Source organism: Rutidosis leptorrhynchoides, chromosome 1, assembly GCF_046630445.1.
Source record: "Rutidosis leptorrhynchoides isolate AG116_Rl617_1_P2 chromosome 1, CSIRO_AGI_Rlap_v1, whole genome shotgun sequence".
NCBI classification, from domain to species: Eukaryota; Viridiplantae; Streptophyta; class Magnoliopsida; order Asterales; family Asteraceae; genus Rutidosis; species Rutidosis leptorrhynchoides.
In genome coordinates this window covers 710,593,659-710,607,084 of record NC_092333.1, presented here as the reverse complement: position 1 = coordinate 710,607,084, position 13,426 = coordinate 710,593,659, and the positions used below count along the sequence as shown (strand labels likewise).

The 13,426-nt window shown below is 35.7% G+C and overlaps 1 protein-coding gene across 1 annotated transcript; it reads right to left on the bottom strand.

Moving 5' to 3' along the window:
• Nucleotides 1-10,105: 10,105 nt before the first annotated feature.
• LOC139854025 (uncharacterized) lies at nt 10,106-11,038 on the bottom strand. The gene has a single exon (XM_071843357.1). It carries the CDS (start codon nt 11,036-11,038, stop codon nt 10,106-10,108), a length of 933 nt encoding a protein of 310 aa, XP_071699458.1.
• Between the last annotated feature and the right edge of the window lie 2,388 nt (nt 11,039-13,426).

Genomic DNA, 13,426 nt, shown 5'->3' with positions numbered 1-13,426 from the left:
CGTGATCCGGCGACAAACGCCGTACAAACTCACACAAACGCCCAATTCCAGCGTGCGTTTGTGGTGGCATAGAGGTGGATGCCGCCGCGTTATCTATGGTCTTAGCTTCGAAGGTATATGAGAGGGGTGAAACGTCATCAATCAATTAGATCACAATACTCCAGTATCCTAGTCCTCCCTAATCCCTAATTCCCTAATATATACTGTATCAAAAAAAATCATCGTTAATGGTTTGGTGTTTTCATTATTACCAAATAGATGATAGTTTCCAGCCACAATCCAGCTTCACCTTCTAGATACCGTAATCAAGATTTGTTTCTAGATATTCAAAGAAGGCAACCTTGACAACTCATACGGAAGTAGCAAACGTGAACACCGTGACGGCCGCCAACTTCTTCCAACCTTCCTCGTTCACACCATTCACCGCCATAGAATTTTAGCTATAAATAGAGGTGCAAACCTCAGTTGTAAATCATCCCAAAATCACTCAGAGAAGTGTAATCACAACCTAGAGAGTGTGTGTGAGTTTGAGAGTTTTTTTTGTAAGAGTTTTGTAATACTCTATAAATCTATTCTTGTAAGTAATAGAGTTATTTTCTCTCAAATTTGTATCTCCCAACGTCCAGGCGATCCTCTCTTCCTAACAAGTGGTATCAAGAGCTTGGTTAGAGACGTTGGTTGAGTTTTGGGTTTTCTGAAGTTTTCTCAAAATTCAATTTTGAGTGTACCATTGGATTCGTCTCGTCGAACCGAGTCCAACGCAAAAAACGGTGACTTAAACGGAGTTATAACGAGCCCAGAAAATGCGGTCAAAGTTTGGTCAACTCGCCGGAATCTCGCCGGAGAAGACGACCGGTGCCGGAATTTTCGCCGGAGAAGACGATCACTGTAGCAGTCATGTAGCAATTCACTGCAGCAGTCCTGTAGCAATTCACTGTAGCAGCTGGCGGCACTGTAGCAAGTTCCTGTAGCAGTACTGTAGCAATTCTGAAATTTTACAATTTGGTCCCTGAAATTTTCAGAATTTCATTTTTGGTCTCTGAAGTTTATAAAAATTATAATTTTGCCCCATAAGTGGAATTTAAGCCGCGAACTGTCCATTCCACCATTTTTAACCGTTCCGGACGTAACGGTGATATCTGTTTTCTAAAATTCAACCCCGTTAGTGTTGAAAAATCATTTGTAAGGTGATAATGTCCATAGAAGAGTCAACATCATCTTCGGGAGCTATGATTATGCTCACATCCACAAACTATACGATGTGGAAACCTCGGATGGAAGATCTCCTCAGCTATAAAGATTTGTTCGATCCTATTGAATTAAAGGGTATAAACCCTGATTCTGCCAAAGAGAAAGAGTGGAAGAAATCAAACCGAAAAACTATTGTTCAGATCCGTCAATGAATTGATCATAGTGTCTTCCACCATGTTGCACAAGAGACGGACGCATATGTCCTCTGGAAAAAGTTGGAGGACATGTACCAGGCCAAGACTGCTCGGAATAAAGCCCTGCTGATGAGGCGTTTAGTCAACATGAAGCTCAAAAGTGGAACTTCAGTTGCCGAGCATACCAGTGAGTTCTAGAGCTTGGTAAACCAGTTATCGTCTGTAGAGATGCCGCTTGGCGATGAAGTTCAGGCGCTACTGCTACTTAGTTCTCTTCCCGATAGTTGGGAAACGCTGGTAGTAACACTCAGCAACTCAGTCCAGAATGGCAAACTGAAAGGACCCGTCCTAATCCATCCGGACAAAGTCCATTTCGATTACAAACGATTCACAACAGTTGATTACATCGCGAGGTATTTGACCTCTATATGATACATTTTACAAACATTGCATTCGTTTTTCAAAGACAAACTTTCTTTACATCGAAATTTGATAGGCATGCACACCATTTCATAATATCTACTGTCCAATTATAAATAATCTTGATGAACTCAATGACTCGAATGCAACGTCTTTCAAAATATGCCATGAATGACTCCAATTAATATCCTTAAAATGAGCTAATACACAGCGGGAGATTTCTTTAATACCTGAGAATAAACATGCTTAAAAGTGTCAAACAAAAGGTTGGTGAGTTCATTAGTTTATCATAACAATTATTTCAATTATTTTAATAGACCACAAGATTTCCGTTTATAAATATATGTACACTCGTAAGTGTAAAAAAGTATTCTATAAGTTGTTGAGCGCTTCGGTAACCATACTTAACAATTAATGTGGCATATTCCCTTTATTATGAAATCTCCCTACACTGTACCAAGTGTAGTAAAAACGAAGTACTGTGCAACCGTTTACGATACTAGAGCGACTAGCCCGGTTGGGGTTGTCAAACCCGATAGATCTATCAATAGGATTCGCGCTTACATGCTCTTACAACATGTAAATATTAGTTACCAAGCTATTAGGGAAAAATATGCAAAGTGGTACAACTCAACGTAGAATATGTTTTTAGTACTTGTGTCCATTTCGTAAAACAGTTATAAAACAGCGCATGTATTCTCAGCCCAAAAAAATATATATAAAAAGGGAGTAATGAAACTCACAATACTGTATTTCGTAGTAAAATACATATAACGTCATTGATCAAGTGAAAGGTTGGCCTCGGATTCACGAACCTATATTAATTATATATTTTTATATGTTGGTCAATATTTGTCTAACAAATTAGGTCAAGTCATAGTGTACCATAATCCTAATGCTCGAAACTAATATGCAAAAGTCAACAAAAGTCAATTTGACTCAAAATGATTTCCAAAATTTATAAATGGTTATTATATATTTTAAATATCGTCATTTTATATTTTTAAATATTTTTAAAAGATTTATTAGAGTAATAATAAAATTTTATATAAAAATATACTTTGACATATCTTATAAAGTTCGTTTAGTAAAGATATTATGATAGGTTTTATTAAAGTAATTATATTATTTGTATTACATATTTATTTGATAAAATAACATTGATAATAATAATAGGTAAAAGTTGTATTATTTTGTAATAATAATTATTATTATCCTATTAATAAAAATATTAATTTTTATATTTACCAAAATGATATTATGAGAAATGATAATTCTAATTCATGATATTAGTGAAAAATAATGATATTTCTATTAAAAATAATAACTTTTGTAAAAATATTATTTTTAATAATAATAGTGATAAAAATAATGAAAAACGATAATTTTATTTAAATCAATTTCTTACAATATTTTAAATTTCATCATGATACCCATACTCATTATTTCCTAATTGAGTTGTTAGTAGCTTTTAAATCGTCTTTTATGTCGCGTTCATTTTAATGATAATAATAGTAAATTATAATAATTAAGTGTTACTAATATTAGTTTAATTATAATAATACTAATAATAATAAATATTATGATAATGATATTATTAATAACTATTTTAATGATAATAATAACTTTAACGATAGTAATAATAATAAAAATAACAATTTTTAATGATAATACTTTTTATTGATAATAATAATAATACTAATACTAATACTAATAATAATAATAATAATAATAATAATAATAATAATAATAACAATAATTTGATAAAACTAGAACGACGATAATAATAATCATTTTTACAAAAAAAATTCAATTGAGTATAACTCCTAATCCGTTCATCGAAACCATTCGACATCTAAAGGAAAAGTTCTTAATTTTTCGCTAGCTTTCCAAGGACATGCATATCTTATACCTTATCTCAACCGCAGGTGTAACTAATTCAAGATTCAACATAACCTATCTAAGGGCAATATCAAAAATACAAGCATGCATAATCCTATATTCTCGAGCACTAGTCACGGGTACACTATTGATATGTAAAAAATTAATTTACGAGTTCTCACGTATCAATATTGAGATTCAATATTGCAGGAAAGGTACGTAGACGCAACGGAGATGACAAACACTAAATTGACCTCATGAGCATACCCATAAACCATACTCATCACCTCCATAGCTATAACTCATACTTTCCTTAGCTCTATCTCATAAAACCCATGTTGCAATAGCTCGCGCGTACCCCTTGTCGTAGTATTTTATGTATAATACTAGTATTATCACTCCTAACAATACTAATACTAATAATAATAATAATACTCTTAATAATAATAATAAGATTAATATAAATATTAATCTTAATAATAATAATATAAATAATAATAATAATAATAATAGAGAGAGTAATATGTAGTTGTATGTGTCTGTGAGATCGATAGATAGATGGTATAATTTGGCCAGCATGTTCGAGCAGCTTTATATCCCTTTGTGAAATCAATCCCAACTGGCATCCATTTCTAAACTCCTACCGACACTCATATATTACATATGATAAGTTTATATATTATTTAATATATAATATATTTAATCTTTAGAATTAATTAAATATTATATTATATTTATGTGCGTAGTAAAAATGTAATTTTTGTTCAAATGACTCGTACGTTGTCACTCGACTCTTGTACCACTTTCGGTTTTTTGAGCGCACTTTCGTACGTTTAGAAAACTAGCCTTTTACGTTACACGACGTGTACCCTTATTAATAATTTGACTTACTTATCAAAAAAATGTTTTAGGAAAATGTATCTTATAAAATTTGAGCGTCATGGTCATTTGCTTCTATAAATCAGGGACTCGTTGTTTACGAAGATATATTATTTTGAATTGGAACGTTTTATGACTAAATTAAAATATATAAATATATATATATATATATATATATATATATATATATATATATATATATATATATATATATATATATATATATATATATATATATATATATATATTTTTAGAAATATAAATTTGTATCCAAAATTCTTTTATTTAACAATATAACATTTAGTTTTTCAAACCCTTTATTTTTCAAAGTTTATTTTTATTTCATTTAGGAAAATAGTTTAGCGCGTAACGTTTTTCTTTTTAAAAATTTAAATAGATACAAGTACTAATTGTTTTTAAATATCAATTGTGTCACTAGACGAGTGTTACTACTGTGTACTTGATTTGGAAACATATATTTCTAATGAACACGTTTTAAGTACACGTTACAACCAATATTTTTAACTTACGTCTATTTGCTCAAAGGCCGTTTAGATAGACAAGTCCTATTATATCAAAAAGTGTTTTCGTAGAGTTGAAAACTACATCAATTGATTTTTATGAAATTCCATCAATAAACGTATGGAACCAAATACTTTTATGTAAAGTATTTATATTCAATACTTCGTTAACGTTATCAAGTTATAACATATACACCTTTTCATATATAATCATTTACATTCGTTTAATGGTTCGTGAATCATTGGAACTTGGTCGAGGTTTAATGTAGTTTAAAATTCTTGAGATTTAACTTAACAAACTTTGCTTATCGTGTCGGAATAATATAAAGATAAAGTTTAAATTTGATCGGAAATTCCCGGGTCGTCACACAAACTTACCATGTCAATAGTCAAGGATGCCCTATTCAGTGAAGAGGCAAAGAGAAAGGACATGGGCACAGATCAGACCCATGCCTTTGTCACAGAGAATCGGGGGAGACAACAAATAAGTAGCAAAAATAAATGGAGAGGCAGAAGCAAGAGCAGGGGCAGGTCCTCTGATAGCAGAAAATTAATATATAAATGCTATCATTGTGGATTAGAGGGACATATGAAGAAGAACTGCTATAGATTGAAAGAGGAACAAGGTCAGAACAGTTCACAATCGAAGAATAAGGGTGGAGAAACATTAGTTACTATCACTGGTGATGTAGCTTATTGTTTAACCCATGATGAGACATGCCTTCACGTCTCACTAGAAGACACGGAATGGGTGGTGGATACTGCAGCTTCCTACCACGTGACTCCATACAAGGAATACTTCACAACATACAAAGCTGGTGACTTTGGAGCTGTGAAGATGGGAAATTCCAGTTCCGCTGATATTTTCGGAATTGGTGATGTCAAGATAAAAACAAGTTCCGGGAGCACAATCACTCTGAAGGATGTCCGTCATGTGCCAGATCTTCGGCTGAATTTACTTTCTGGGGTAGCTCTCGAAAAACAGGGCTATAATAGTCATTTCAGTAGAGGCACATGGAAATTGTCAAGAGGCGCTATGATAGTCGCTCGGGGACACATTTGTGGCACACTGTACAAGACTCATGTGAAGATCTGCACAGACAGTATTAATGTTGCAGAAAAGGAGGCTTCACAAAATTTATGGCACCAGAGACTCGGTCACATGAGTGAGAAAGGGTTGTCTACCATAATAAAGAAGAAGCTTATCAATGTAGACAAGAATGCTGCGCTAGATCCTTGCAATCATTGTTTGTTTGATAAGCAGCATAGAGTCTCGTTTAATTCCTCTTCAACGAGAAGATCAGAGTTACTCAGTCTGGTACACTCTGATGTTTGCGGTCCCTTGGAGGTTGAATCAATTGGCGGCAACCGATACTTTCTAACGTTTATCGATGATACTTCTCGAAAGGTGTGGGTATATTTCTTGCGGACGAAGGACCAGGTTTTCGAATACTTCAAACAGTTCCATGTCATGGTAGAACGTGAGACAGGAAAGAAGTTAAAGTGTCTTCGATCCGACAACGGCAGTGAATACTCTTCCAGGCAGTTCGATGCCTATTGCAGATCATATGGCATCCGACATGAGAAGACGGTCCCACGTACCCCTCAACACAATGGTATAGCAGAAAGAATGAACCGAACAATCATGGAACGTGTTCGGAGCATGCTCAGTATGGCTAATCTACCAAAGCCATTCTGGAGAGAAGCAGTCAGAGCCGCATGTTACTTGATCAACCGATCTCCATCAGTACCACTGAATTTTGAAGTTCCGGAGAAACTTTGGTCTGGAAAGGATCCATCATACTCTCACTTAAGAGTATTTGGATGTTTGGCGTACGTACATGTATCCAAGGAGCTCAGGCAGAAGTTGGATGTAAAATCTACTCCATGCATATTCATAGGCTATGGAGATGAAGAATTTGGATACAGATTATGGGATCCAAAGGAGAAAAAGGTGATCAGAAGTAGGGACGTGGTGTTCCATGAAAGCCAGACAATAGAAGATATTGAAAAGCCCACAATATCTCAGAAGAAAAATGTTGCTGCTCATGTGCCAGAGGCAACAACGGAATCATTCATGAGAAAATGAATTTTCAGTGCAAGAAGAAATGCCAGAAGTAGAAGATAATGAGGAAAATGACGGTGCTGAGCAGGGGGAGCCACAACCCCATCTGCCAGACGTTCCAGCACCATCACAAGGCGAAGATGATGGTGGATCTCCTCAGTATATTCCAGAAATTTGTAGATCTGAACGAGGTCGGATTCCATCGAGTAGATATCCGGAATCCGAGTACCTTCTACTTACTGAAGATAGGGAACCAGAGAGTTTTCATGAAGCAGTAACTCATAAGGATAAAGAAAAATGGTTGCTCGCAATGCAGGATGAGATGGATTCTCTGCAGAAAAATCAAACTTATGAGATTGTAGAACTTCCACGCGGGAAGAAGGCACTGAAAAATAAATGGGTGTTCAATCTGAAAAAGGATGGCAGCGGAAAAGTGGTGAAATACAAAGCACGACTTGTAGTCAAAGGATTCCAACAGAAGAAAGGGATTGATTTTGACGAGATATTTTCACCAGTAGTCAAGATGACTTCAATTAGAGTCATACTTGGATTGGTCGCAAGTATGAACTTGGAGCTTGAACAGATGGATGTAAAGACAGCTTTTCTTCATGGAGATTTACATGAAGAAATTTACATGGAGCGGCCAGAAGGTTTTGAGGTTTCAGGAGATAACCTCGTATGCAAGTTGAAGAAAAGTTTGTACGGTTTGAAGCAGACACCTAGGCAGTGGTACAAGAAGTTTGACTCGTGCATGGTGAGTCAAGGGTACAAGAAAACTGCAGCAGATGAGTGTGTCTACATTCAGAAGTTTTCTGAAGGAGATTTCGTTGCTCTTCTACTATATGTAGACGATATTTTGATCGTAGGGAAAGACGCAACGAAGATCAACCAGCTGAAGAAAGAACTCTCGAAGTCTTTTGACATGAAAGACTTAGGACAGGCTCAACAGATTTTGGGAATGCATATAACTCGAGACAGGAAGAATAAAAGGTTATGGCTATCTCAGGAGAAGTATATTGAACGAGTGCTTTCATGTTTCAATATGAACAATGTCAAACCTGTTAGCATTCCATTAGCCAACCATTTCAAGTTAAGCAAGAGTTCTTGTCCCTCATCTAAGGAAGAGATCGGGGAGATGTCTTCAGTACCATATTCTTCAGCAGTTGGAAGTTTGATGTATGCGATGGTGTGTACAAGGCCCGATATTGCTCATGCAGTGGGAACAGTGAGTCGTTTTCTCTCCAACCCCGGGAAAGAGCATTAGAATGCAGTAAAATGGATTCTCAGATATCTTAAAGGTACAAAGAATCTATGTCTTTGTTACGGGGGAGCTGATCCAATCTTGGAAGGCTATACAGATGCGGATATGATCGGAGATCCTGATAGTAGGAAATCTACTTCAGGATTCATTTATACTTTTGCAGGAGGAGCTGTTTCATGGCAGCCATGACTACAAAAGTGTGTTGCATTATCCACAACTGAAGCAGAGTATATTGCTGCCGCAGAAGCTGGAAAAGAAATGTTGTGGTTAAAGCGTTATCTCCAAGAATTTGGAATCAAGCAAAAGGAGTACAAGGTATATTGTGACAGTCAGAGTGCTCTAGATTTGAGCAAGAACTCCATGTACCATTCCCGTACGAAACATATTGATATTCGCTATCATTGGATACGCGAGGTAATTGATCGACAACTGTTGAGACTAGTGAAGATCCATACAAAGGAGAATCCTGCGGATATGTTAACAAAGGTGGTGACTCGAGAAAAGTTGGAGTTATGTAGAGACATAACTGGAATGTTCGTGGGTTCGGCTGGAGGGAGAGAATTGATAGTTTCCAGCCATAATCCAGCTTCACCTTCTAGATGCCGTAATCAAGATTTGTTTCTAGATATTCAAAGAAGGCAACCTTGACAACTCATACGGAAGTAGCAAACTTGAACACCATGACGGCCGCCAACTTCCGCCAACCTTCCTCGTTCACACCATTCACCGCCATAGAATTTTAGCTATAAATAGAGGTGCAAACCTCAGTTGTAAATCATCCCAAAATCACTCAGAGAAGTGTAATCACAACCTAGAGAGTGTGTGTGAGTTTGAGAGTTTTTTTTTGTATGAGTTTTGTAATACTCTGTAAATCTATTCTTGTAAGTAATAGAGTTATTTTCTCTCAAATTTGTATCTACCAACGTCCAGTCGATCCTCTCTTCCTAACAATAGAAGGTAAGTACTCATTAGAATTAGTGCCATTGGTTTGGTGTTTTCGATGTAGAATATCGTATTACTGTAGTCTGGCCTATCAATATATCCTGTAATTCGTATATGAACGTTAAATTGAATTTATTGAACAATTTGAATTAATTACTGCTGTTGAATTGAATTAATTAAAACAACTAAAGTTCCTGATAATTTATTCAAAAAGATTTCAAATTTGGAAGAATAGCTTGTTAGTTTGACCAAAAAGGTTCAGTATTTTTTTTTTTTTTGAAAAGCTAAGAATTTTATACACTAACAAAAATAGCACAACAAGAGATACATCCCAGAAGTTGTGATGTGGTTCAGCGAGTTGTGATGTGGTTCAGCGGTTGGTGGCCTGCCTCCCTTAGGGGAGGTCAGGAGTTCGACCCCTGCCATGAATTATCCACCCATGACACCTTCCCCATATCGTTTGGGGGGTAAAGGGGAGGGGAGTTTTACTTGGCCGTGCCCTTGGATCGGTTTCAAGGTTTCCTCCGGTCAGCAATGGGGGCGGGGTTATTATCGCTGCATCGGCATAATCGAAACGGGAGATCATCGCAACGGGTGGTTTAGTAATCGGTGATCCCAATCGCTGTAAAAAAAAAAGAGATACATCCCGAAGCAAAAACTACACTGTAACCACATATGCAACTATAAATAAGAAAGACATCCCGAGGGAATCTACACTCTATACATGAGTCAAGACAAGACACACAATGAATTAGCCAATACCCGTTCTTCTTGCGTCGATGCCACCGAAATAGCTTGGATTTATAATCCATTGGTGCCACACGATAGACAACTTTTTTGCTCTCTTGGAGATCCACTCGAAACTTTTGACTTGAATATCACTCAATAAATCCGGACTCCACTTGCATTTATTTTGGAACACTTTTTGATTTCGATTCTTCCATATCATGTAACCACACACCCACCTAACCACTTGCCATATCAAATGACCTTCCTTCGAACTATGGATTCCATGATCTAGCGCGAAAATATTGTCCAGATTATAGCCACTCGAAAAATTCAAACCCCACCATTTAAATAGCCTACCCCAAACGTCTTTTGCCAATTTACAACCAACTAATATATGATCCATTGATTCTACCGCATCGTCACAAATCGGGCACCAAACCGGGTTTAGGTCAATGCCACGTTTATCAAGCTCTAACCTCACAGGTAATCTGCTACGAATACTACGCCAAACGAAAATACCGAGAGTCTGCGGAATGAACCTGTTTCTGTCAGTCGCAGAACGGTGCACCGAATCATCGATTAAGGCTTCATCTAGGATTCCCGTCATTGCTTTGGTCTTGAAACAGCCCTCCGTATTAAATCTCCATTTCCAGCCGTCACGATCACCATTTGTAAATCCGTTAGCAGGGAGATTTGTAATCAAAATTTTAAGCTCTTCAAGGCTGCGTCCAGAAGGCTCACGCAACCAATTCCAATGAAAAACCCAATTAGATCCATCCCAAGCCACCCTATCACAAAGTAGACAGCTTCCATCAGCATCCAATCTAAATAACCTAAGAAACCTATCTTTGAAGCACTGAGACCCAGTCCAGCAGTCTACCCAAAAAAGCGTATCTGCACCTTTGCCAATAGTTTTCTCAAAAGATAATTTTAAATCCACATTATATTTAGACATATCATTTCCAGTTTTAATAATCGAACTCCAGGTAGTCCCACGAATATTACAGTGGTTCTGAGATAAAATGCCCAACCCCCCATCCCTCCCATAGATGCTTTGAATAATTTTGACACAAAATGCTTCTTTTTCGATTAAGAAACGCCACCACCATTTGTCAATAAACGCACCAGTTTCAAAAATATGAATTACATATTGAAACGCTAAATACCTTTCGTGAAACTGAGAAAGCGGAGTTGATTGAGCTTCAGAAGGAACTGGCTTCCATTTAAAGTATATTAGAATTGTAATTTTAGGTAATAATAATTATACAGATTGTGTCTCGAAACCAAGTTGTTGTGATTATGTTTGTACCCATAGAGGTGGTTAGAGTTAGCGAGTGCTCGCAATTCGATGTGTGGTTCGGCTGTCAACAGTGGCTTGCATCTCTCTTAGATCTCATTTTCTGGTACAACAATGGAGCTACATCTTTGGTATTTCATTTCGCTCTTCGTTATCTTTTAGTTTTTGTTGCGGGTTCCACTGTGTATAAAGGTATTTACATTTTAGTGTTGAGATTTATTTGTTCCAAAATTTGAAACTTGAAATGAAAAGATCTAAGATTAGTATTAGTTAAAAAACAGATGTCTAAAGTCTCTGGCTTTTCTATTTAAAGTTGGATGTGGATTAGTAGTTATTTGGTTTGCATGTTGTTTCATGGTCATGTGGAATTAGTTGAAACTTATTTGGTTGGTACATGTTTCATGGTCAAATAGATAGATTGGGACTTATCTTGCATTTATATTTATACATATACTAAATACATATACTAACTAGCGTATTTTTCCCACATTCCCATTGGCTGCAGAGGTTTACTTTTACTGTTATACCGTTTTACTCTTCCAAAACTTTAGCGTATTTTTACCACATTCCCATTGGCTGCAGAGGTTTACTTTTACTGTTATACCGTTTTGCTCTTCCAAAACTTTCTTTATTACTTACAAACACACCTGTACACCAATTTGCAACTAAAACATGTACATTCTCCTCCAAGCCCTTCACGCACCTAACTAACACACTTCAGTTCGTCTGTATCTAACTATAGCTTTCTTTGATTATCAGTTTTCTTCCTCCATAGTTGTTTAGCCTTTTCCTTTTTTCTTCTCACATGTTTTCATCATCATGCCCCGTACCCTACAATTATTGCATACATATTCACGTCTTTCCTCCTCCGTTGGTTGTGTTAAACCCTAGGGTTTTTACTTCTCTACTGTATCGCGAAACCCTGAAAATACAACAACTGAAGCCACTGTAAATGATTTTGTTTTTTTCTTTTTTAATTACTTATTATCATTATTGGACAATATTTGATTGCAACTGTTTGTTCCTTAATCTGCGTTTGCCTGTATGTTTTTGTTGCGTTCTTCATGTGGCGAGAGCTTAAAACATCCGTTGACTAGAAAAATATGACAGTTTTTGTTGCACACCAACTGTTTGTTGAAATGTCTCAATGAGTTTTCTTTACTGAAGGATATATAACTTGATGTACATACTGATTTTGTTGTTTTCAGGTTCAATCTTGAAGTAATATTTTTATTATTTATTTATTTATTTTTTTTTTTTTTTTGTGTTTTCTTAGTGACGGTAATAAATTGTCATCTTTTTAGTGATCTTATATTTTTTGCTATGTTGTTGTTGTTTTTTTTTTTTTTTTTTTTTTTTTTTTGTGTTTTCTTAGTGACTTAATAAATTGTCATCAATTTAGTGATCTTATATTTTTTGCTATGTTTTTCATAATGTTTGTTGTTGTACAATACTATTAAGTAGTACTCCATACAACAATATATTGACTGCAACAATTTGATGAGTTAAAAATACTAAAAAGACTACTAAAAATGATATGACTTAGCCTCATCGAATGCTGATTATGTGTAGAGAATATTGGTTTTGCTACATGATTGTTCATTAACATTTCAAACGTGCTTATTCATTGTTGGCTTACTTGCATTAGGTACTTTGGGATCTTTCAGTTTCATCATTCTGATGTTGGTAGTACATACACTCATCAGTAGTTACCATGCCAGCTTTCTACTCTAGATGAATATCAAGGTATTTATTCAATTATTTCTTACACTATATTCTGTTTGCTATGTTATATGATACCATTACTTTGTTTGATTTTTTGGATTCTTTTGTTTATGTTATTACTTTTATATACTAAAACACCTCCCTATTTTTGTCGTCCTATTCCTTAGAAACCCTAAAACGACATCTTAGCCTCCCTACTTATATACTAGGGTTCCAAAGCTTTTACGGACTACTTCCACCACTCCTTCATCTCCTTCTGATTTTTAAGGTTTGAATTGATTGATAAAAGATTTTGTTTGTGTGGATTATGTGCGTCGTTGT

Bases quoted from the DNA above. Each gene is read 5' to 3' on its own strand.
- LOC139854025 (XM_071843357.1), bottom strand. From the start codon at position 11,038: ATGTCTAAATATAATGTGGATTTAAAATTATCTTTTGAGAAAACTATT.